The sequence below is a fragment of the Pipistrellus kuhlii genome, unplaced genomic scaffold, assembly GCF_014108245.1.
Source record: "Pipistrellus kuhlii isolate mPipKuh1 unplaced genomic scaffold, mPipKuh1.p scaffold_m20_p_120, whole genome shotgun sequence".
NCBI lineage: Eukaryota > Metazoa > Chordata > Mammalia > Chiroptera > Vespertilionidae > Pipistrellus > Pipistrellus kuhlii.
The window spans coordinates 65,798-90,419 of record NW_023425428.1 but is presented as its reverse complement, the minus strand read 5'-3'; the positions used below and the strand labels follow the sequence as shown (position 1 = coordinate 90,419).

General features: G+C 71.0%; 1 protein-coding gene across 7 annotated transcripts; it reads right to left on the bottom strand.

Moving 5' to 3' along the window:
- Nucleotides 1-7,882: 7,882 nt before the first annotated feature.
- On the bottom strand, nt 7,883-22,982 carry MMP17 (matrix metallopeptidase 17). 7 transcript variants are annotated; one of them, XR_006741346.1, is made up of 11 exons: nt 22,760-22,982; nt 17,635-17,767; nt 16,923-17,052; nt 15,629-15,912; nt 14,676-14,852; nt 13,801-13,900; nt 13,126-13,208; nt 12,622-12,774; nt 11,620-11,877; nt 9,163-9,889; nt 7,883-9,062 (listed from the first exon to the last, which is right to left on the bottom strand). XR_006741346.1 is itself a non-coding variant. In XM_036434361.2 (10 exons), exons 1-10 carry the CDS (start codon nt 22,895-22,897, stop codon nt 9,558-9,560), a joined length of 1,788 nt encoding a protein of 595 aa, XP_036290254.1. In that variant the 5' UTR covers nt 22,898-22,982; the 3' UTR covers nt 7,883-9,557. The 7 variants fall into 7 exon arrangements, 1 of the variants encoding a protein (XP_036290254.1); XR_006741347.1 differs by having other exon boundaries at nt 7,883-8,999; XR_006741350.1 differs by having other exon boundaries at nt 7,883-8,978.
- Between the last annotated feature and the right edge of the window lie 1,640 nt (nt 22,983-24,622).

Here is a 24,622-nt window from a genome sequence, read left to right as displayed (position 1 = left end):
CAGAGACTCTGCCCGGGGCGGTCCCTTCCCACAGCCCTGAGGGCTGAGGCCTGAGTTCCCCAACCCCCAGGCCTGAGCCAGAGTCAGTATTCCCCCGGAACTCGCAGACCTTTCAGTCCGCAGACCAACGCTCTTTCCAATGAGCCAAACCAGTTTCCGCAGAAGAAGTTTAAGTTTAAAAAATTTGGCTCTGCTGAAACCGGTTGGCTCAGTGCTCAGTGGATAGAGCGTCAGCCCGTGGACTCAAGGGTCACAGGTTTGATTCCGGTGAAGGGCATGTACCTTGGTGGCGGGCACATCCCCAGTGGGGGGTGCAGGAGGCAGCTGATGGATATTTCTCTCTCACTGACGTTTCTAGCTCTCTATCCCTCTCCTTTCCTCTCTGTGGAAAATCAATAAAATATATTCTTTAAAAAAATTAGGCTCTGGCCAAAACCGGTGTGGCTCAGTGGATAGAGCGTCGGCCTGCGGACTGAGGGGTCCGGGGTTTGATTCCGGTCAAGAGCATGTACCTTGGTTGCGGCCACATCCCCAGTGGGGGCTTTGCAGGAGGCAGCTGATGCATGTTTCTCTCTCATTGACGTTTCTAGCTCTCTCTCCCCCTCCCTTCCTCTCTGTAAAAAAAAAAAATCAATAAAGTATATTTTTTTTAATTGGCTCTGAAAAGAAATTTCCATTGTTGTCCCGTTGATACTTGGCTCTGTGGACAAATGAGTTTGCCGACAGTGCCCAAGGATATTTGTCCATTGATTTTTTTAGAGAGTAGAAAGGGGAGGGAAAGACAGAGATAAACATTGATGTGGGCGGAGCCTGCCACAGAGGTACGTGGCCCTTGACCCTTATGGAACCCGGGGGACCCTATGGCCCGCAGGCCTGCGCTCTGCCCACTGAGCCACACCGGCCAGGGCCGAGCTGGAGGTCTCCGCCCTCGGGAGGCGGCCAGTCACGTCCAGGGGGACGGCTGGAAGGGTGACAGCCAGGAGCTCAGTCCCGGGATGGCGGCTGGCAGCCCGCCCCCACCGGCCCCGAGGCCAGAGGGCATGGCTGCACCCGTGTCTCCCGACATGGGCCGTACCCGCCTGCCGGCCCAGCCAGCCCCCCTCCTGGGCACGGACATCCTCGGTCCAGGACACCAGGAAATGTGCTCCGCGTGGCCGGAACCCGGAAACAGACGGCGGTCGCCAGGCGACGGGGAAACAAACGCTCATCTCTGAAGCACTTCACGCAAAAAACGGGAGAAGCCAGCCCCGGCCCGGGTGGCTGAGTGGGTGGAGCGTCAGCCTGCGGACGGAAGGGTCCCAGATTCGATTTCAGTCAAGGGCACATGCCCGGGTTGCAAGCTCGTGCAGGAGGCAGCTGACCGATGATTCTTTCTCATCATTTATGTTTCTTTATATATATATATATATATATATATATATATATATATATATATATATATATATATATATATATTGATTGATTGATTGATTTCAGAGAGGAAAGGAGGAGGAAAGAGGAACAGAAACATTAATGATGAGAGAGAATCATGGATGGGCTGCCTCCTGCACAGCCCCATACTGGGGATCAAGCCCCCAACCCAGGCCTGTGCCCTTGGCCAGAATTGAATCTGGGACCCCCCAGTCTGGAGGCTGATGCTCTATCCACTGAGCCACACCAGCCATGGTTATCCTTGTTTTCCTCTCTGAAACCAATAAAATATATATTTTTTAAAATGCCAGGTGTACCAGTTACTAATGCGGATTTCCCCAATAGATGGAGTCACACGTATGTTGATATCCATGCGATGTGATGTGTGTGCTGTGTTGCTGTCTCGCTCCTTCAGAGGACCCGTGTTCCCATCGACGGCACACGCCTGTGTGAGCGGCACTTCCACACGGACGCAGACGTGGACAGTGGGGTCTCCGCATGGTCTGCCCCGAACAAGGACAGTTCTATTGGGACGGTGCCCACCAGTGACCTGGAAGATGGGGAATGTGTGGCTGGCGACGGACATCGCTTTGGATAAAGCACTTTTGATGTTTCTCTTGAAATTATATTGTTTTCTTTGGTTACAAAATCCACTTTTTAAAATATATTTTATTGTTATTTTACAGAGAGGAAGGGAGAGGGATAGAGTTAGAAACATCGATGAGAGAAACTTTGATCAGCTGCCTCCTGCACACCCCCCACTGGGGATGTGTCCTTGACTGGAATCGAACCTGGGACCCCTGAGTCCACAGGCTGACACTCTACCCACTGGGCCACACCGCTTTTGGCCAAAATCCGCACTTTTAACCGGCTGAGGGATGCGGGCTGGCCGGGAGCCTGCCGCTGGCCGGACCGGTTCCTGCAGAGGCTGCAGCTGGTGCCCAGGCCCCGTGCCCTCTGCGTGGTGACTCAGCGGCCATGACAGGAGCTGCTGGCATGGGCGGCGGCCCTCACGAGCCTCACAGGACATCCGAGAGGCACGCAGCTGCCACGGCCGCCGCTGCCCGCTCCGTCACTGCGGGCCGGGACTTCCCCAGCTCCGGGCGCCGCCTCCCCGCCCGGCAAACCTGCTCTCCCTCCGTCCGCAGCCCGTGGCACAGGTGTGTCCTGGTGACGCGGCCGCTGCGGGCTTCCTCCTCTCAGAGACCGGCTTCCTTCCCCTCCCGGGTCCCCCTGCCGGCCGCCCAGTCCCGTGTGTGTGTGTGAGCATGTGTGTGTGGATGTGTGCGCGCGCGTGTGTGTGAGAGAGAGCATGTGTGTGAGAGCATGTGTGTGAGTGTGTGTGCGAGCGTGTGTGAGAGCATGTGTGTGTGAGTGAACATGTGTGTGAGTGTGTGAGAGCATGTGTATGTGAGTGAGCGTGTGTGTGAGCATGTGTGAGCACGTGTGAGACCATGTGTGTGTGAGCGTGTGTGTGTGCATGTGTGTGTGAGTGAGCGTGTGTGTGTGAGCATGTGTTTGTGTGTGTGTGCGTGGCCCCCCTGGGGAACAGCCCAGGAAGGGCCGTGAGGGCCCCGTGTTCAGCGCAGCACGGGTTCTCCCGCTCGGAACCAGACGGGGCTCAGGGGAAGTGATCCCACACAGCGGTCTGATCATAAATCCCCAACCGGGGCCCTGGCTGGTGTGGCTCAGTGGACAGAGTGGGCCTGTGGACGAAAGGGTTCCCGGTTTGATTCAGGTCAAGGGCACCTGTGCAGGGTGGCAGGCTGGATCCCCCGTGTGGGGCATGCAGGAGGCAGCTGGTCCATGATTCTCTCTCATCATGGATGCTTCTCTCTCTCTCTCAATCTCCCTTCCTCTCTGACATCAATAAAAAAAAAAAATTTTTTTTTTAAAGGGGAGTAGCCAAAGCCCGTGTGGCTCAGTGGATAGAGCATCGGCCTGCAGACTCAAGGGTCCCGGGTTCGATTCCGGTCAAGGGCATGGACCTTGGTGGCTGGCACATCCCCGGTAGGGAGTGTGCAAGAGGCAGCTGATCGATGGTTCTCTCTCATCGATGTTTCTAGCTCTCTATCCCTCTCTCTTCCTCTCTGTGAAAAATCAATAAAATATATATTTTTAAAAAGTTATAAAAAATCAGTAAAATATATTTTAAAAATAAAAAAAGGGGGAAGACGAGGAAGGCGCCCAGGGCCTCACACCCGGTGCCGGAGGCCAGGCGTGAGGATGCGGTGGTGGCTGTGGTGGGTGTGGCCCGCGCTCCGCCCGGTGACGCAGGGCCCAAGGGTTTGGTCCTCGTCTGAGGACTGGCATCCGCCCCCCAACACCTGCTCCCCAGCCCGGAGGGTCCCGCTCCCGGGGGGAGGGGGCCGTGCCTTTGGCCGGGACACGGCCAGGAGCCATGAGGGTCCTCTGAGGCCCAGCTGGACTCGGGGTCCCTGCGCCCCTCCCGGCCTGTCTTCTCCCCTGAAGTGTGTGCGTGTTGGGGCGCGGAGGCCAACGTCTAGGGGCTCCGTATGCATGGAGCATCGGTTGTCATCAGCGTAACAGACATCTTAAGCCCTAACCGGTGTGGCTCAGTGGATAAAGCTCTGGCCTGCGGACTGAAGGGTCCCGGGTTCGATTCCGGTCAAGGGCATGTGCTTTGGTTGCGGGCACATCCCCAGTGGGGGGTGTGCAGGAGGCAGCTGATCGGTGTTTCTCTCTCATCCATGTTTTTCACTATCCCTCTCTCTTCCTCTCTGTAAAAATTCAATAAAATATATTTAAAGGAAAAAAAAAATACACCTTTTGTTTTTAAATATATTTTTATTGATCTCAGAGAGGAAGAGGTAGAACATCCACGATGAGAGAAAACCATGGACCGGCTGCCTCCTGCAACGCCGCTTACTGGGGCTGGAGCCTGCAACCCGGGCCTGTGCCCTGACCGGCCGGGAATCGAACCCTGACCTCCTGGTTCGACAGGGTCGACACCCAACCCCCACACCACACCCGCCGGGCTAAGGTACACCTTTATGACGATGTTTATGTCCACCCCACAGCGGCCACCCAGGAAAACACAGCTCCAGGCACACCAAGACAGAGACCGAGGCGTATCCACACGTCAGCCAGCAGCACGCCCGCCCGCCCGCCGGGCTGGCGAGCCTCGGCCGGTCGGGGGCCATCCCGTGTCCCCGGAGCAGCCGGCTCGGTCCCCGGCGGCGCGCGCTCCCTGGTTCGCAGCCAGGCTCCACCTGTGGGAGCCCGTGGCCGGGCTGGCTGCCCCCGCCTTTGTCCTCTTTCCGATTCCCGGCAGAGCCAGGCTGGCACCGGCCCCAGGCCTTCGCTCCGGATGTGGCCTCTGCCCGGAACCGCCGCCCAGGCCGTCCTCCCGGCACACTGGCCTTCGGCGACGCCACCTCCTCCAGGGAGCCCTCCGTGACTACCCCGCCCGAGCCCGTCACCGCCCTCGTCACCCGGCACGGCCTCCGGCATCACAGGCGGCCGCGCCGACTCACCCACCCCTCACTGCCACCTCTGGAACCAGAGGTTGTGACCTCCTGGTGCCGGTCCCGGGGCCGGCCTGCCCGGGCCTCCCCGGTGCCACCTGCGAGCCCCCGGCACAGCCAGGCCCAGCCCGCCGCCGGCGTTTGCAACGCCCAGGCCGTTCCGAACACGTGTGCGCGCCGCCAATGCGGTTAACGTGCGTGCCAGGCGGCAGAACAGAGGGCTGGGGGGCGACCTCTGGCCCCGTGTTCACGTGAAGACACTTCCCAATCTCACGAAGACAGAGGGACACCGTGGACCGGCCGGCGTGGCCCGGGGGTTGAGCGCTGACCTGGGAACCAGCAGATCGCAGGTTCGATTCCCGGTCAGGGCCCGGGCCGGGGTTCTGGGCTGCATCCCCAGGGTGGGGCGTGCGGGAGGCAGCGGATGGAGGGTTTTTGGTGTGTCTCTCTCGCCCTCTCTGAAATCAATAACTTTTTTTTTTTAAAGGTGGGCTCTGTGGAATATGGTCATCACACCGGCGAGGCCCGCAGCACACCTGCACCCAGGCACGCTCGGGCCTCGGTGGGCTGACCTGGGGCAGCCACCACCTGGCTCCTCACAGGAGGGGAGGCTCGGAAACACACAGCCAGGCAGGTGGAGACGGACCAGCCCCCGTGGCTCTGGCTCCACGGACAGAGCGTCAGCCCACGGAGTGAAACGTCCCGGGTTCGATCCCGGTCAAGGGCGTGGACCTTGCTTGCAGCCTGGATCCTATCCCAGCTCTGGGCAGCAGCTGGAGGTGCCTCTCTCTTTTTTTTTTTTTTTTTTTTTTTTGGTATATGTTTTATTGATTTATTACAGAGAGGTAGGGAGAGTTAGAAACATTGATGAGAAATAAACATCAATCAGCTGCCCCCTGCACATCCCCTACTGGAGATGAGCCCGCAACCAAGGTACTTATGGATGTTTCTCTCGGTCTCTCCCCTTCCCTTCCTCTCTCCCTAAAAAAATCAACGGAAAAATACCCTCGGGTGAGGATTAACAAAAAATAACCACAGTAAAGGGAGGCTGGAGGGGAGGGAGAGGGCGGGTGGGCTGGGCCCCTGAGGGCATGGGTGCTGCAAGGTGACGGGCGATTGCATCAGGGTGCGAGTGGCTGGGGCGCCCGGGTCGTCCCAGGTGATGCAACCCTGGCCGGCGGCCACTCGCCCACGGACGGAGCCCGGCCGGCCCAGCGCCCAGGCCCACGGGGCCGTCCGGCCGCTCGGCTATGGCTGCCCAAGCATCCCCTGGGGCTCTGAGGCTTCTGGAACCTTCACGCCCCTGGTTCCCACACCTTTTTTTTAAAAAATTTTTTAATTGATTTCATAGAGGAAGGCAAAGGGAGAGGGAGATAGAAACATTGATGATGAGAATCGCGGATCGGCTGACTCCTGCATGCCCCCTACTGGCGATCGAGCCTGCAACCAGGGCCTGTGCCCTTGACCGGGAATCGAACCCAGGACCCATCAGTCCACAGGCCGGCGCTCTATCCACTGAGCCACACTGGCCAGGGCTGGGCTGAAGGGAGTTCACGCCCAGGGGCCGCCCGGAGCTCACATTCCCGGGTCCTAGCCCAGTGCCCGGGACGGTCCCGGTGCCCGTCCCTGTGTCCTGGCCCACGGCCACCCCAGGGCCACGTGGTCCCCCGGGAACCGCCTCGGGGCCCCAGCACGGAGACCAGAGCCACGGCTTCCCCACCGGCAAACGTGTGCCGGCCCGGAGGCCACCCGTGCTCTGTTTACGTGACACACACACCCACGGGGACACGTGTGTGCGTGTGTGCGCGCGCGCTCACGGGCCGAGTCACGCCGAGGTCAGCGGCACCTGGGCCCGGCGTGCGTTCCGCGGGCCTCCTCCCCGTGGCCCCCCCGGAGTCCCGCCCTCCGTGCCTGCGTCCCCTGATGTCCTCCTGGGGGGAGGGGCGGGGGCTCTGGGGTCTGCCCCCAGGGTGGGGGCCCCCACAGGCCCACGGCTTCTCCGAGCAGAGCCAGCACAGCCGGGGACACAAGAGGCTTTGGCTGACACCCGGCCGGCGTGGCTGCGTGGCGGAGCTTCAGCCGATGAATCAGGTGGTCACGGGTTCGATTCCCGGTCAGGGCACAGGCCCGGGTTGGGGGCTCCATCCCCAGTGGGGGGCGTGCAGGAGGCAGCCGGTCCATGATGCTCTCTCATCATGGATGTTTCTCTCTCTCCCTCTTCCTTCCTCTCTGACATCAACAAAAATATATTAAAAAAATTATATATATATATATACACACACACACACACACACACACACACGTTTGTAAAAAGATGGGGGGTCAGGGTCAGGGGAGCAGAGAATTCTGCCTGCCTTTGGGGTTCCGGGCGGAAACAGCGATGTCGTTGATGACTTGCCCCCCCACCCCGCCCAGCACCCACAGGGCGTCACGGAGACAGAACTGCGCCCCGTGTTTGGCTTTAACACAGCTGAGGCCACGCCCCAGGCAGCCGGCTCCCCACAGCCCTGGTCCCCGGTCCGCTGTCCCCCAGCCCGTGCCCACCCTCGGACCCTCCCCACGTGCACAGGGCTCCCCCTGCAGCCACAGAGGGCGGGTGGGACCAGGCTGGGGAGGAGATGGGGGTGTGGGCGGGGGAGGGACCCCAGGGCGGACCGGTGGACACGGGGGCGGGGCCTGGCCTGGAGCCGGCGGCCGTGGCAGCAGCCACGCATCCAAGGTCTGTCTGCCTCTTGCTGCCTGGGCGCCAGGCAGAGGGCGCCCTTGGGTGAGACACGGGATTGGCCCCTGCCCGGCCGGGTGGCTCCGAGGTGGAGCATTGATCCACTGACTAGGCGGTCAGGGTTCGATTCCCGGTCCGGGCACAGGCCCGGGTTGCGGGCTCCATCCCCAGTGGGGGACGTGCAGGAGGCAGCTGGTCCATGATTCCCTCTCATCATGGATGTCCCTCTCTCCCCCCCCCTCACACATCTGAAATCAATAAAAACATATTAAATAAAATTTTAATAAAGCAGGACCCTTCGTGCCCCTCCCTCGGCAGCCGGGGTGAAATTCGTTGCTAACTTCCGGGGACCAGGGTGACCTCAAGGCCCTTCAGCACCTGCAGCCCTGAGGGTTTTGGCAGGGCTCAGGGGGGAGGCAGCCACACCCACCGGGACGGCAGTTCCTGTCTGGCCCCTCCCCCTCCTGTGGGACCCCCTCCTCCCTATTCCTGCTCAGGCGGCCTCCCCGGACCCCAAAACAGCCGGCTTCACACTGACCCAGCCCAGACGGTGCCCCCAGATCCAGCCCCTGGCTCCTTGGTGACGGCCTCTTCCGAGCAGAGCCCCCATGCCCTCCAGGGCTGAGGCGGCGCCTCCCGGCCCAGCTCTCGAACCCTGGCGAACGGCCCCTGCCATGTGGGCGGCCGGCGGGCTGGCAGCCACGCCCGGGGCCTCCCCACGCCCAGGAGGCCTCCCGTCCTGCACGTCCCACATGCACAGCCACGTCCTCCGTCCGCTGCGGCAGAGGCTCCCTCCCCGGCCTCCACGCCGTCCGGGAGGAAGTGCTGGGGGCCCCGAGGGGAGGTGCGACCCCGAGCAGAAGCCCCCAGGCCCCCGCCAAAGGCATCAGGGCCCGAGCCTGAGCCGCCAGGAAGCAGCCGGGCCACGCTCCTCTGTGGGTGGCGCCATGTCCGGGGGCCCTGGCTCGGGGGGCTCTTCGGAGTGTTGGGGGGCAGGTGGACGGAAGCACCGGGGATGAGGGGGCTGTGGGGAGGCGAGGGGGTGAAGCTGCTGGGCTCGGGGTGAGGCCCGGTCTCCGCTGCCCAGTCCCCGCCGGCCAGCAGGGACGGCGTCTCCTGGACAGACCCTCCCAGCAGGAGTGGGGCCGGCGCTCCTGTGTCCACGAGTCTGTGCAGACGGCCAGGGGGCGTCCCTCCATCCGGGAGGCTGACCTGGGGCTCTGCTCGGGCTGCCGGGCGGGTCCAGGGCCTCCGGCTCCCGGTGCTGGAGGCTGGGCCCCCTCCAGCCCCCGTGGCCCTGGTCCAGGGGCCGTGCCCTCCGCCCCGGGGGCCGTGCCCTCCGCCCCCGGGGCCCTGACCTCCGCCCCCAGGGCCGTGCCCTCCGCCCCCAGGGCCATGACCTCCGCCCCCAGGGCCGTGCCCTCCGCCCCGGGGGCCGTGCCCTCTGCCCCCGGGGCCATGACCTCCGCCCTCGGGGCCCTGACCTCCGCCCTCGGGGCCCTGACCTCCGCCCCCAGGGCCCTCCGCCCCCGGGGCTGTGACCTCTGTCCCCAGGGCCGTGCCCTCCGCCCCCGGGGCTGTGACCTCTGTCCCCAGGGCCGTGCCCTCCGCCCCCGGGGCTGTGACCTCCGTCCCCGTGGCCGTGCCCTCCGCCCCCGGGGCCGTGCCCCCGCCCTCGGGGCCGTGACCTCCGCCCCGGGGGCCGTGACCTCTGTCCCCAGGGCCGTGACCTCCGCCCCCGGGGCCGTGCCCTCCGCCCCGGGGGCCGTGACCTCCGCCCCCAGGGCCGTGCCCTCCGCCCCGGGGGCTGTGACCTCTGTCCCCAGGGCCGTGCCCTCCGCCCCAGGGGCCGTGCCCTCCGCCCCCGGGGCCCTGACCTCCGCCCCCGGGGCCGTGCCCTCCGCCCCCAGGGCCGTGCCCCCGCCCTCGCCGGGCGCTCAGAGCGCGGGGGCGCGGGCGCCACGCCGCAGGAGGCCCAGCGGGGGCAGCAGCGCGGCGGCCAGCAGCGGGCGGGCGGGCAGGGGCGGGCGGGCGGCCCCGGAGCTGCAGGCGCACACCTGGAAGCCGTCCTCCGCGCGGCTGCGGTCATGCCGGCCGGCCGGGGCGTGGGCCCCCGCCTCGCCCTCCGTGCCCGCGCCCCCGGGGCCGGCCTGCGGGTCCCTGCACGCCAGCCAGTCCCGCGCCGTGGGCTGCGGGTAGCCGGGCACCGCGGCCGGCTCGCTGTCCGGCACCTTCCAGTAGTCCGCCCCGCGGAAGAAGTAGGCGGCCCCTGCGGGGAGAGGGGCGCTGAGCTCCGCGGCAGGGGGTGTGGGGCGCGGCCGGAGGGACAGCGGGGCGGGGTGGGGTGGGGTGGGGGCGCGGCCGGAGGGACAGCGGGGCGGGGGGGGGGAAGGGGGGGAGCGCGGCCGGAGGGACAGCGGGGCGGGGGGGGGGGAGGGGCAGGGGCCGGAGGGACAGCGGGGCGGGGGGGTGGGGGCGCGGCCGGAGGGACAGCGGGGCGGGGGGGTGGGGGCGCGGCCGGAGGGACAGCGGGGCGGGGGGGGGGGCGCGGCCGGAGGGACAGCGGGGCGGGGGGGGGTGTGGGGGCCCGGCCGGAGGGACAGCGGGGCGGGGGGTGGGGCAGGGGCCGGAGGGACAGCGGGGGGGGGGGCGCGGCCGGAGGGACAGCGGGGCGGGGGGGGGGCGCGGCCGGAGGGACAGCGGGGCGGGGGGTGGGGCAGGGGCCGGAGGGACAGCGGGGGGGGGCGCGGCCGGAGGGACAGCGGGGCGGGGGGGGGGCGCGGCCGGAGGGACAGCGGGGGGGGGGGCAGGGGCCGGAGGGACAGCGGGGCGGGGGGGGGCAGGGGCAGGAGGGACAGCGGGGGGGGCGTGGCCGGAGGGACAGCAGGGCGGGGGGGGGGGGGCAGGGGCAGGAGGGACAGCGGGGGGGGGGCGCGGCCGGAGGGACAGCGGGGCGGGGGGTTGCGCGGCCGGAGGGACAGCGGGGGGGGGGCAGGGGCTGGAGGGACAGCGGGGCGGGGGGGGCAGGGGCAGGAGGGACAGCGGGGGGGGGCGTGGCCGGAGGGACAGCGGGGCGGGGGGGGGGGCGCGGCCGGAGGGACAGCGAGGCGGGGGGCGGGGGGGCAGGGGCCGGAGGGACAGCGGGGCGGGGGGGGGCGGGGGCCGGAGGACAGCGGGGCGGGGGGGGGGCAGGGCCGGAGGGACAGCGGGGGGTGGGGGGGGCGTGGCCGGAGGGACAGCGGGGCGGGGCGGGGGCAGGGGCAGGAGGGACAGCGGGGGGGGGGGGGGCAGGGGCCGGAGGGACAGCGGGGCGGGGGGAGGGCAGGGGCAGGAGGGACAGCGGGGGGTGGGGGGGGCGTGGCCGGAGGGACAGCGGGGCGGGGGGGGGCAGGGGCCGGAGGGACAGCGGGGGGTGGGGGGGGCGTGGCCGGAGGGACAGCGGGGCGGGGCGGGGGCAGGGGCAGGAGGGACAGCGGGGGGGGGGGGGCAGGGGCCGGAGGGACAGCGGGGCGGGGGGAGGGCAGGGGCAGGAGGGACAGCGGGGGGGGGGGGGGCGCGGCCGGAGGGACAGCGAGGCGGGGGGAGGGCAGGGGCAGGAGGGACAGCGGGGGGGGGGCCGTGGCCGGAGGGACAGCGGGGCGGGGGGAGGGCAGGGGCCGGAGGGACAGCGAGGCGGGGGGAGGGCAGGGGCCGGAGGGACAGCGAGGCGGGGGGAGGGCAGGGGCAGGAGGGACAGCGGGGGGGGGGGGGCGCGGCCGGAGGGACAGCGGGGCGGGGCGGGGGCAGGGCCAGGCCCCTCCCCCGGGCGCAGCCTCACAGGCCCAAGGACGCTCCGGGGCCGCGGGGCCTGGATGAGACGCCCGGTTTTCCACGGACGCGGTGCGGCCGGGTCAGGGAGGGACGATGGGACAGGACAGGCGCTGGCGGCCACGCTGGGGTGAGGGTCCCCAGGCCCCTCCTCTCGAACCCGGACAGCTCCCAGCCTCCCCGCCCGCTCACCGTCAGACCAGCGCATGGCGGCGTCCAGCGTCCGGGGCACGCCCCCCCAGGCCGGGCCGGGGGCCGGGTGGCCGGGGTCCATGCTGCGCGTGAGCTCGTCGAAGCGCCAGAACAGCTGGTCCTTGAAGAAGTACGTCTTGTCGCCGCGGGCCCAGGAGAGGGCGGCGTCCACGCCGCCGGGCGGGAGGCCGAAGTCGGACACCGGCCGCGGGAATCCCTCCTCCACGTGCGTGTCCTTGAACACCCAGTATCGGTCTCCTGGGGAGAGAGCGGGGCTCAGCCGCGAAGATGGGGCTCCCGTCCTGGCGTCTCCCCGGCACCCGTCCCCGTGACCTCGCCCTCCTGCCCCTCACCCCCGCAGCACCCCAGCTCACAGTGTTTCCTGAGCACCTGCTACGGGCCCCACACACCACACAGAGGCCAGGCTGGGGGGGCCTGTCACCCCAAAGCACATCAGCCTCTGCACACACACACTGCGAGGGACGGAGGCAGGGCCGCAGCCTCAGGCGCCTGCGACAGGCCCGTCCTGCCTGCTCCCCAGACGGACTGCGCGCCCCCGGAGCAGGGGTGGGGGCGCACCTGCCATCTCAGACCCCTGCATCCTCACCCCTCCCCTGGCGCCAGCCGCATCCTCTCTCCCCACTTGGCCGGGCTGTCCCTGCCCCAGGACCTTTGCACGGCTGCCCCCATCCCCTGCGGCTGCTCATCCTGCCCCCCCCCCCAGTTCTTGCAGCGCCCCCCGGGGGGGACCCAGAGCAGGTGCTCAGCAAACACTCTGCCACTGCCCCCCCCAGCCAATGGGAGCTCCAGGGGGCGGGGCCTGGTGCCCTCGAACCAATGGGAGCTCCCAGGAGGCGGGGCCTCCGGGTGCCCCCAGAGCCAATGGGAGCTCTGTGGGCGGGACCTCCGGCAGCCCCGGGCCAATGGGAGCTCTGGGGGCGGGGCCTCCGGCAGCCCCGGGCCAATGGGAGCCCCAGGGGGCGGGGCGGCCGGAGGGCCCACCTCGGAAGAAGACGATCTTGTGGTCGGTGGCGCGCTCGTACACGGCGTCCACGCCGTCCAGCTGGGCGGGCAGCCCCCGCCAGAAGCGGTGCATCTGCGCCGGCTGCGGCGACACCAGGTGCCGGTCCCGGGTCAGCCGCCAGAAGTACCTGCCTGCGGGGAAGCGGCACGGCTGGGGCCGGCCCGGGGCACCATCCCACCCCGGCCGGGGCTCCGGGGGACTCCGGGGGCTCCTGGAGGGATCAGGGGGGAGGGGCTCCTGGTGGGGGGGCTCCGGGGGGTGGAGGGGCTCCTGGTGGGGGTGCTCGGGGGGGTGGAGGGGCTCCTGGTGGGGGTGCTCCGGGGGGTAGGGGGGCTCCTGGTGGGGTGGGGGGGCTTCGGGGGGGCTCATGGAGGGATCCGGGGGGCTCGGCTCCAGGGGGGCGGGGGGGCTCCTGGAGGGATGGGGGCCTCCTGGTGGGGTGCTCCGGGGGGTGGGGGTGCTCCGGGGAGGCTGGGGGGTACCTTTGAAGAAGAAGGCCTCGCCGCGGATCTGCGCCACCGCGTCGAAGTGGGCGCTGCACCTGTGCGGCACGTCCCTGCCGGGCCTGCGGGCAGAGCGCGCGTGGGCCGCGGCCCCTCCTGGGCGGGGTGGGGGGTTGGGGGGGCGGCGTCCCTGAGGGAGCCCCACGCCTGCAGCTCTGGGACCCACAGCACTTGGACCAAGAACCGCCCTCCCAGCCCTGGCCGGTGCGGCTCAATGGATAGAGCATCAGCCTGGAGACTGAAAGGTCCCGGGTTCAATTCCGGCCAAGAGCACAGGCCTGGGTTATGGGCTTGATCCCCAGTGGGGGGTGTGCAGGAAGCAGCTGGTCCGTGATTCTCTCCCATTATTGATGCTTCTCTCTCTCCCTTCCTCTCTGAAATCAATAAAGATTTTTTTTTTAAAAAGCTGCCGGCCAGTGTTGCTCAGTGGTTGAGTGTCGGCCTGTGAACCAGGAGGTCACAGTTCAATCCCGGTCAGGGCTCCTGCCGGGTTGTGGGCTTGGTCCCCAGTAGGGGGCGCGCGGGAGGTGGCCGTTCAGCGATTCTCGTCATCGATGGCTCAGGGTGCCTTTCTCGGAAGAGCCTGGGGTTCGGGGTGCCCAGTCCCTGGGGGGCGGGGGCGGGGGCTGTTGCAGGGGTGACGGGCTCACGTACGGGGCGCTGGGCCGGCGGTCAGGGGGTGCCGGCAGGAGGCGAGGGCCCCCGGGCTCCCTGGTGTCCGGCTGTGCTGTGGGGGACACGGACTCCCGCACGCCTGCGGAGACAGAGGCTGCGTGAAACGCAGTGCGCCCGCCTCCCTCGAACCCCAGCCCGCGGGGCCCAGCACCGGCCGGAGCCAGCGACCGGTCCTGAGACACAGGTGCCTGGACCCCCGAGACGCCAGCCCTGGGCACGGACCCTGAAGAAGCAGACGGTGCTCCCACAAAAACCCCGACTGGGTGCTCCCGGCGGCGTGGCCCCTGACGCCGAGGCAGGGGCAACCCAGACGTAACAGCAGCAAATGCAGAGAGAGGAAGTCATTCTAAAAAGGGACGGAGAACTTCCCTGGCCAGCGTGGCTCAGTGGATAGAGCAGCCGGCCTGCGGACGGAAGGGTCCCGGGCTCGATTCTGGTCAAGGGCATGGACCTTGGTTATGGGCACATCCCCAGTGGGGGGGGTGCAAGAGGCAGCCAGTCCATGGCTCTGTCTCATCATGGATGTCTCTCTCTCTCCCTCCCTCTTTCTAAATTAAAACATTTCCACGGTAAATTTTACTGCAATAAAACGACCCGGCGCCAGAGGGCAGCGGTGTGGGGAGAGCACGCGGGCGGGTGGCCTGGAGGGCGACCAGGGAGTTCACGGCTGGGCCTCCTTCCTTCCGCGGCACTTCCCCCGCGCCCCCAGCAGAGGGCGCCTGGTCTCACTGCTCCTCCCCAGCGGTCCCGCCTCTCACACACACACACACACACCCGTGCCCAGCGGGGGGACCCTCTGCACCCAGGGCCCAGCTCCGTGCCCGCCCCGGGCGCCCTGCCGGGGAGACACTCACCGTACAGCTGCCAGGCGCGCACCCGGTCCGCGTAGGGGAGCCCGTAGTGCAGCGGGTCACCCACCGGGCCCTGGTAGTAGGGCTGCATGACGGACTGCGTGGTCGCCACGTGGCTCAGCCCGATGGCGTGGCCGAACTCGTGCACGGCCACCGAGAACAGGTCCACGCCGTGGGCATCTGGGGACACGGGGACGGTGAGCCACGGGGACGGTGAGCCACGGGGGACGGTGGGCCACGGGGGATGGAGAGCCACGGGGACGGTGAGCCACGGGGACGGTGAGCCACGGGGGACGGTGAGCCACGGGGGACGGTGGGCCACGGGGACGGTGAGCCACGGCGGACGGTGAGCCACGGCGGACGGTGAGCCACGGCGGACGGTGAGCCACGGGGGGCGGTGGGACATGGGGGATGGAGAGCTACGGGGGACGGCGAGCCACGGGGGACGGTGAGCCACGGGGGACAGAGAGCCACGGGGGGCAGAGAGCTACGGAGGACGGTGAGCCACGGGGACGGTGGGCCACGGGGGACGGTGAGCCATGGGGGGTGGTGAGCCACGGGGGGTGGAGGGGTGGGGAGTGAGGTCGCCAGAACGGGAACCGCCCAGCTGTTCCCAGGACCCGACAGCTGTGCCTGGGGTGTGTCTCCATCTCCTCGGGGCGACCGTGGCTGCTGCACCCTCCAGGTCACCCCCACACTCACCCCCCCGCCCGGCTCGCTCCCCCCGCCCCCCCCGCACCCCCCTGCACTCAGCCCGCCCCCCCGCACCCCCCTGCACCCAGCCCCCCCCTGCACTCAGCCCGCCCCCCCGCACCCCCCCTGCACCGAGCCCCCCCCCCCCCCCCCGCCCCCCCCGCGGCCCGGAAGGCGCAGGCCCCGTCGGGGCGGCCGTGGCTCTGCACCCCCGGTCACACCCCCTGCACGCACCCCCCGCACCCCCTCCCCCCCGCACCCACCCGCGGCCCGGAAGGCCCAGGCCTCCTCGGCGTCGAAGTGGGCGTCGCCGGCGGCCGGGTGCTCCCCGGGCAGGAAGGCGTGGGCCACGGTGCCCCCGGGGCCGTCGAAGGGGAAGGGGTCGTTGTGCTCGGCCGCGGAGAAGTCGATCTGGATGTCGGCCGAGCTGCCCGCCACCTCGTGGAAGTTGAGGGGCGTGATGTCGCCCCAGACCTTGAGGGCGTAGTGCATGAGCGCCCGCACCGTGTCCCGGCCCAGCGGCGAGTCCCGCGGGAACGTACGGACCCTGGGGCGGAACGGGGGTCAGGGCCGGGGTCAGAGCGGGGTCAGGGCCGGGGTCAGAGCGGGGTCAGGGCCGGGGTCAGGGCCGGGGTCACGGCCGGGGTCAGGGCCGGGGTCTGGGCCGGGGTCAGGGCCGGGGTCACGGCCGGGGTCACGGCCGGGGTCAGGGCCGGGGTCACGGCCGGGGTCGGGGCCGGGGTCAGAGCGGGGGTCAGAGCGGGGGTCAGGGCCGGGGTCAGAGCGGGTCAGGGCCGGGGTCAGAGCGGGGTTCAGGGCCGGGGTCAGAGCGGGGGTCAGGGCCGGGGTCAGAGCGGGGTCAGGGCCGGGGTCAGAGCGGGGGTCAGGGCCGGGGTCAGAGCGGGGGTCAGAGCGGGGTCAGAGCGGGGGTCAGAGCGGGGTCAGAGCGGGGTCAGGGCCGGGGTCAGAGCGGGGGTCAGGGCCGGGGTCAGGGCCGGGGTCAGAGCGGGGGTCAGAGCGGGGTCAGAGCGGGGGTCAGAGCGGGGTCAGAGCGGGGGTCAGGGCCGGGGTCAGAGCGGGGTCAGGGCCGGGGTCAGAGCGGGGTCAGGGCCGGGGTCAGAGAGGGGTCAGAGTGGGGGCGGGTCACCAGGACAGGCTGTGCCCCCCCCACAGGCTGCAGGCGGCTCCTGGGGACGCCCTGCCCGGTGGGTGAGGGCCCTGCTCGGACTGGGGCGGACGGCGGGACCTGGGGACGCCCTGCCCGGTGGGTGAGGGCCCCGGGTGGAATGGGGCGGACGGCGGGACCTGGGGACGCCCTGCCCGGTGGGTGAGGGCCCCGGGTGGACTGGGGCGGACGGCGGGACCTGGGGACGTCCTGCCCGGTGGGTGAGGGCCCTGCTCGGACTGGGGCGGACGGCGGGACCTGGGACGCCCTGCCCGGTGGGTGAGGGCCCCGGGTGGACTGGGGCGGACGGCGGGACCTGGGACGCCCTGCCCGGTGGGTGAGGGCCCCGGGTGGACTGGGGCGGACGGCGGGACCTGGGGCGCCGCCCGCACCTCCAGGACAGGTTCCTCTTGCTCCACGTGGCCGGGGCCGGGGCCTGGCGCCTCCGCCGGGCGGGGCCGGGGCCCGGGCGGTCCGGCAGGGAGCAGCGCGGGGTCCGCATCCGGGCCAGGGTGGGCGCGTCTGCGGGGAGGGGGGGAGGGTCAGCACCCAGCCGGCCCAGCCTGCCGCCCCGCGGCACCTCGGTGGGGACGGGTGACTCCGCGGGGCCCGGGGAGGGCCCTCACAAAACCGGAACCGGCCCGGCCGGCCGCGTGTCTCCGAGCCTGACCGCCGACCCAGGAGCCAGGAGGTGGGGGTTCGACTCCCGTCGGGGCCCAGGCCAGGACTGGGGGCTCCATCCAGTGTGGGGTGTGCAGGAGGCAGGTTCTCTCTCATCATCGATGCTTCTCTCTCTCTCTCTTCCTCCCTTCCTCTCTGAGATCAATAAAAATATATTTAGAAAGGGGGGTGCTCTCTCACCCCACCCCCCGGTTTCTGGTTCCTCTTGGAAAGCTGGGTGTTCGGGCAGGACCGGCCGGCACCCCGCAGGGCAGGGGTCACAGAGAGGGCACGGCCGGCTGGTGTGGGGCCGGGCCTGGGGCGGCTGTGCCCACCCCGGGGGGGAGGGGAGGGTGGCGGGGGGCCCCCCGGGGAAGGGGGGCGCAGGGAGGAGGGGGGGTGCAGGGGGAGGCGGGGACGCCCACCCCCTCGGCCCGCACTGACCCAGGACGCCCGTGGCCTCCAGGCCCGCGAAGCGCTGCATGGCGGCCAGGGCCTCGGCCAGCTCCTCCGGCGCCGGCAGCCGCCCGGCGGCCGGGTCCGCGGGGCGCAGGTACCCGAACCGGCCCAGCCACGCCTGGCGGAGGGAGAGGAGGGCGGTGGGGCGGGGCCCCCGGGCCAGCCCCGTCCGGCTCCACAGGGGACACCCGGCCGCACGCCTGCCCCCAGGCCGCCTGCCCGGGGCGCCCGCCACGATCACACGCGGACAGTCAGGAGCCCGGCTGGGGGCTCAGGGGTCGGAGCACCGGCCCTGGGGCGGAAGGGTGGGGGGTTCGATCCCCGCCGAGGGCGTGCACCGAGGCGCAGGCTCGGACCCCAGCTGCCCAGGGCCCGGGGCGGGCGGGCAGCGCATTGCATCTGTCTGTCTCCCCGTCCCTCCTGAGACCTCCGGGAACATCCCCGGTGAGAACGAGCGGACACATCAAACGGAGTGAACAGGCTGTCGGAGGAGACAGATCGGGGCCGGGGGAGGGCGCCGGAGGGGCCGGCGTCTAACGGGCCAGCCTGCAGCACACCCGGCGATGCGGGCCCAGGGCGGGTTCTGCCCCCGAGGCTCCGGGAGGAGCGGAGGGGAGGGAGGGGAGGGGAGGGGATCGGTTGGTCGGTCGCGGTCACGTCGGCGCAGGGGGCGCCCCCACCTCCCCGCCCCCCCACACCTCCCCCCCCCCCCCGTTGCCAAGGCGCCGCACGGTCTCCAGGGCAACCGGCCGCGGGGGCGGGAGGGCGCGGAGCCTCCGGAGGCCGGAGGGGGCGCCCGATCAGCGCCGACCCCGGGCACCGCCCCCGCGGCCTGGGGCCCCCGCCCCCCTCCCCGCGCGGCTCCCGCCCCGGGTTCGCCTGTCCCCGCGGCGCGTCCGTGCCGGCGCCCCCCCTCCTCCCGGCGCCTCCGGTCCCTTTCGGGGCGCAGCCGCACCCCAGGCGCCCCACTGTGGCTCCGGGGCGCCCCGGGGCCGGCGCTCCCCGCGGGGAGGGGGTCAGAGGGGTGCGGGGGGGACAGAGAGGGTGCGGGGGGGACAGAAGGGGTGCGGGGGGGACAGAGGGGGTGCGGGGAGGGGGGACAGAGGGGGTGCGGGGGGGACAGAGGGTGCGGGGGGGACAGAGGGGGTGCGGGGGGGACAGAGGGGGTGCGGGGGGGGACAGAGGGGGTGCGGGGGGGACAGAGGGGGTGCGGGGGGGACAGGGGGTGCGGGGGGGGACAGAGGGGGTGCGGGGGGGGGACAGAGGGGGTGCGGGGGGGGCAGAGGGGGTGCGGGGGGGACAGGGGGTGCGGGGGGACAGAGGGGTGCGGGGGGGGACAGAGGGGGTGCGGGGGGGGACAGAGGGGTGCGGGGGGACAGAGGGGGTACAGGGGGGTACAGGGGGGAGACAGAAGGGGGTCCGGGGTCCGGGATAGATGAAAGCCGGCGCCCGGCGTCCTGCCCCCGGCCCCCTCGCAGCACCGGCCTCCCCTCCGAGGCGGCCGGCTCGTCTGGAGGCTGGGGGGCGGCGGGCCCAGAGGGGGCGGGCAAGAGGGGGCGCGGGTGCAAGAGGGGGGGGGTGGCAGAGGGGGGGGAAGGGGAGGGGCGGGGGGGGCGGTCAGGGGGGGGGCGGGCAGTGGGGGGCGGGGCGTGGCAGGGGTGTGAGGGCGAGGCAGGCAGAGGGGGGCGGCAGTGGGGAGGGCGGGCCAGAGGGGGGCGGGCAGGGGGAGGGTGGGCAGGGGGAGGGCGGGCAGATGGGGGGGGCGCGGGGGGAGGCGGGCAGGGGGGAGGGCGGGGCGAGCGGCCAGGGGGGGCGGGGCAGGGGGAGGGCGGGCAGTGGGGGGTGGGCAGGGGAGGGTGGGCAGGGGGAGGGCGGGCAGAGGGGGGCGGGCAGGGGGGGCGGGCAGGGGGGGGCGGGCAGGGGGGGGCGGGCAGAGGGGGGCGGGCAGGGGGGGGGGGCCCAGGAGCAGGGCCTGTGGGATCCTGTCGGCACCGCCTGCCAGAGGGCGGCCCGAGGCCGTCAGCACCACCTTTCCCAGCCACAGCCCATTAGGCCGGGAGGAACCAGACACTCAGGGAAGCCGGAGCACCGCCCGGCCGTGCCTGCAGGTGGCGCTGTGCCGCAGAACACTGCGAACCCCAATCCTCCCCGGGCCTCCTTCGCCCCCTCCTCTACCGCCCCCCCTCCCCCCACTCCCACCTGCCAGATGCTGCCCAGTTCGAGTCCCCTCCTCCTTACCCCCCCCCCCCCCCGCCCTGTCCTCACGGCCCATCCTCCAGATGAGCAGACTGAGGCCCTTACCTCCCCCCCCGCCCTGTCCTCACGGCCCATCCTCCAGATGAGCAGACTGAGGCCAGCGCCCAGTCAGGTCTCCGGCCGCCGAGCAGCAGCCTGGGGGCACCCGCCCAGCTCAGCCAGGCGTCCCGCTGGGTGCTCCCACACGGAGCCCACAAAGACGGCTCAGTCCCTGGCCTGCCACCGGCCCGGAGCCGGGCTCGCTGGGAGAGCCGCCGGGGGCTCAGGAGTTGCCCACCATGTGCATGCGAGCTCCCTGCCCTCCCCTCCTCTCCCCTCCCCTCTCCTCCTGGTTAACCCTTCCCTGCACCCCGGCTCCCGGCAGAGGGCATGTGGCCGCTTTCTCAGCTCAGCTGCCAGGCCTGTGACTCCATCCGGAGCCCCCGGGGGTGCACGGCTCTCGGGGGCGCTGGGTCCGGAGGCCGCAGGCCCAGGCCAGGGTGACTGCCGCCCCAGGAGGGGGACAGGGTGCCCCAGCGAGGCCCTGGGGCCGCTCCCCATCACCCCCGTCCGTCCAGCTCGGCCCCTGGCGGCTCCCGGGCCACTGAGGGCCCTGCGCACCCCGCCACCCACACGCCAGCCTCAGCCCCAGCCCCGGCCCCGGCCCCCTCTGGGCGCCAGGCAGCGGCTGTGCCACTGATGGGCGTGCGGAGCCGAGCCAGGCCTCGGGCACCCTCAGCCCTGCCGGGAGCAGACGCGAGGGGCACGTGGGGGCCGCCCGCAGGGCCGGCCTCAGGCTGACAACAAGCGGGAGCTCCCACCGGGCAGACGGGGCCCCGGGCGTCCCAGGTCAGACGGCGAGGGTGGGCGGGGGCACATGGAGGCAGCAGCTTGTCCCTCGAACCCGCGGGGCTGAGGGTGTCCGGGGCCCAGACCCCGAATTCGGGGAGGATCAGGGGGCACAGGAAGAGGGGAGGAGGCAGACCTGGGGCCCAGGAGGGCACAGCCGGGCCCTTTGACCCCGCGCCCCGGGCCAGCAGCACCCATCAGCGTGGGCACAGGGCCTCAGTGCGGCTTCCCGCCCGGCTGGGGCCGAGGCTGGGCTGGGCTGGGGGGGGGTCCCCCGGCCTGGGACCTGCCGCCGCCTGGACCCCCTCGGGGTGAAGCTGGGTGGCGCTTCCAAAGGGCCCTTCTCCTGACTGAGCATCCAGCCTGCGTCGTCCCCCCACTGGTCTGAAGGGGTGGCGGGAGGGAACCCCGCTTCCCATCCGTCCCGGAGTCTCAGGCCTCCTGCACCCCTAGGCTCAGGCTCCGATGTGCCATCCCCCGGCGGCCACCAGAGGGCGCGCCCTGCCCACAAACCAGGGGCAGAAAGCAGGCAGGCAGGCCGGCTTCTCCCGCACCCTGTGGGCGAGCCCGGCTCCCTGGGGTGGGAGCTCCCCAGCCAGGGCAGCGTCCTCTGCTCGCTCTCTCTCTCTCTCTCTCTCTCTCTCTCTCTCTCCCCCCACAGGGCCCGGCGCCAGGGCCCTGCAGTCTCTGGGCTCCGGCTCCAGGCTAGGGAGCCGTGGCCCTCCCCCTGTCCATCCGGCACATCCGGGTGACCCCTGGGTGCTGGGAGCCCATGGGAGCAGGGGGAGGAGGCGCACCCAGCGGGGCTGGCGGGTGGTGCCTGACTGCTCGCTCCCTCCCTCCCCCGGCCGCCGGGGGAACCGGAGCCGCCCCGGGTTCGAGGGAAGGACGTGGCTGGACCGGAGCCCCGTGCCCTGCCCGTGGCCCCCACCAGCCTTCCCGGTCCTCAGCCCCGATGGGAAGCGCGATCTCCCCACAGCGTGCACCCCGGGGTGGGGTGGGGCGGATCCCGGACACCCCAGCCCTACAGGGCCGGGAGGAGGTGGGGTGAAGGCGCCCCGTCTCAGAGGCAGGGTGGCTGGGAGGCCCCGGCGATGGGGCCCCTCAGACCCTGACTGCACCCCTCAGGGTGGCCGAGGCCGGGCAGCCGGGCGGGCAGCCAGAGCCTGCGTGTCACCCGGAACCTGCGGCAGCTCCGGCCCAGGACGGGGTGCCGGTGCACCCACAGGCGCCCGGAGCCCCCGATGCCGCGGGACGGGGGCCGCCAGCTCCCCGCAGGAGGCTGCCCGCTGGGGCAGAGGGTCCCGGAGGCCCGGTCCCCGGGCGCAGGGAGGGCGGCTGCGGCGGGACCCGCGCTCCGGCCTGGCCCCGGGGGAGCGCGGGCGGCGGACGTCCAGGCTGAGCTGACCCTCCCGGGTCCAGAGGGGGCTCCCGGGCCGGGGGCTGCACGGGGGCGGGGAGAGGCGCGGCTCCCGGGCCGGCGGGGCAGCTGGGCAGCAGGACGTGGGCGCCGGGGGCGGGGGCGGGGGCGCCGGGGCTGCCGCGGAGCCCGGGACGGCAGGGGCCCAGTGGCGCTCGGGGCAGGGCCGGGGGCGGCGGGGCCGGACTGGGCGCCCGAACGGAGCGAGTGGCGGTGGCGCAGGGCCAGAGCCCTGCCCGGTGCGGGGCCGGCTCCCGGCTCCCCGGCTCCCTCGCGCCCCGGCTCCCCCGCGCCCTCCACGGAGCCAACTCGAGGACCGCCGCGCTCCGGGCGCCCGCGCTCCGCGGCCCCGGCCTCTCCGGGCGGGGGCGCCCCTCGGCCGCCCTCCCCGGACACCTGCCCCCGGCCCGCGCCCTCCGGCTCCTGGGCTGCAGCGCGCTCCGCTCCGGGCGCCCGGGGCGGGCAGGGCGGGCTCCGCGTCGCTCCGCGCTCAGCCCCGCACTCCGCCGCGCGCTCAGCGGGCTCGGCCGCCGGGCAGCGGGTCCGGGCGCCGGAGGGGCCGCCCGCCCGCCCGCCCGCCCGGAGCGCCCGCGGCTGCGCACTCACCACCCCCGAGCTGAGGTCCTCGGCGCGGGGCGCGGGCGCGGCGCGGCCCCCGCAGGCCGCCAGCACGAGCAGCAGCAGCGGCAGCGGCGGCGGCGGCGGCGGCGGGACCTGCGGCCGGGCCCGCGGCGGCCCGGGCATCGCGATCGCGGGGCGGCGGGCGGGCGGCGTGAGGTCCCCGCGCCCCGCGTCCCGAGCGCCCCGCGCGCCGCTCCCGGCCGACTGAGCAGCCCGGCGGAGGGCGGGGCGGGGCATGCTAACGTATGCTAATGAGCGGTGGTTAGCTCCGCCCACCTTCTTAAAGGGCCCGCTCCCCGCGGGATGTTCCGAATCCCAGCGCCGGTCAGAGTCCACCTGGGCGCCCGAGGGGCGGGGTTTGCCTGGGGTCCCCGCCGGGTGGGCGCGGAATCCGGGGTCCCGGCCACCCCCTCCCCAGGACCCGACCCTGCTCCCGCCGGACCCCGCTTGGCAGCCGCACGCCGAGCAACCGCTACGTGGCGCCCCTGCCCCGCAGTGGAAGGCGCTGGAGCGGGGCCGGCGGGGTGGGGGCTGAGGTTTGGGGCTGGGGGCTGTGGGCTGTGGGGCTGTGGTTTGGGGCTGGGGGCTGTGGGCTGTGGGGCTGTGGTTTGGGGCTGGGGGCTGTGGGCTGTGGGGCTGTGGTTTGGGGCTGTGGGCTGAGGCTGGGGGCTGTGGGCTGAGGCTAGGAGCTGGGGGCTGAGGTTTGGGGCTGTGGGCTGTGGGCTGTGGGGCTGTGGTTTGGGGCTGGGGGCTGTGGGCTGAGGCTGGGAGCTGGGGGCTGAGGTTTGGGGCTGGGGGCTGTGGGGCTGGGGGCTGTGGGCTGAGGCTGGGAGCTGGGGGCTGAGGTTTGGGGCTGTGGGCTGTGGGGAGGGAGGGATGGGGAGCAGGTTTGGCAGCGGCGGGGTCAGCGAGGGCGAGGGTCTGAGGTCACTGGGTTGGGGCAGGGGAACGCTGGCTTGTTGGTGTGTCCTCCCTTATGGAATCGCGCTCACTTCTCACATCTCCTTAAAACTGCGGTCCCCATGGCCAACCAGGAAACAGGCCCAGAGGCGCGGAGGCACCTGCTGGGGGGAGGGCCCAGCGCCGGAGGGTCTTGGGATGCCACCCTTCCTCACACTGGGTTTGGCTCCCTCTCCCCCTTCACCCCGCGGTCACTGCCGGTGTGTCAGGATGGAAGTCCCATTCTACAGACAGGGAAACTGAGGCCCAGGCCCTTCCACTGAGAGCTGGGCTCCAGGCAGAGTCCCCTCCTCACGCCCCCCCCCCCATCCCCACTCCCCCTGTCCCTGTCACTCCCAGAGCCTGGAGACAGCTCCCGCCACATCCTCCGCATCCACACAGCCACACAGGGTTTCCCAGCCGCAGGCCCAGGGCCCCGTCATTGGGTGGGCCCACTCCGTGCACTGGCCTGGGAGGAGGGGTTAGCTGAAAAGGAAGTGGAGGGTCCTGGGGCCTGGCTCAGTGGCTGAGCGTCGACCTATGAACCAGGTCAGGGTTCAATTCCCAGTCAGGGCACAGGCCTGGGTGGCAGGCTCCGCTGCCAGTGTGGGGCGTGCAGGAGGCAGCAGATCCATGGTCCTCTCTCATCATGGATGTTTCTCTCCCTCTCTGATATCAATAAAAATATTTTTTACAAAAAGGAAGTGCAGGTGCTGGTCTGAGGCAGGGAGGTGGGTGGCAGGCAAGGCTGGATCACTGGGTCTGGGGAGGCACTCGAGTGCTGACCCCACTGTGGACCAGGTCTGCCTGCTTCGGAGACTTGTGGGGACTGGCTGAGGGGCTGTCCGAGGCCTGTGCGGGACCAGCCTGGGAGGGCGGTGAGAGGGGCCTGGGGTCAGGAACACAGGA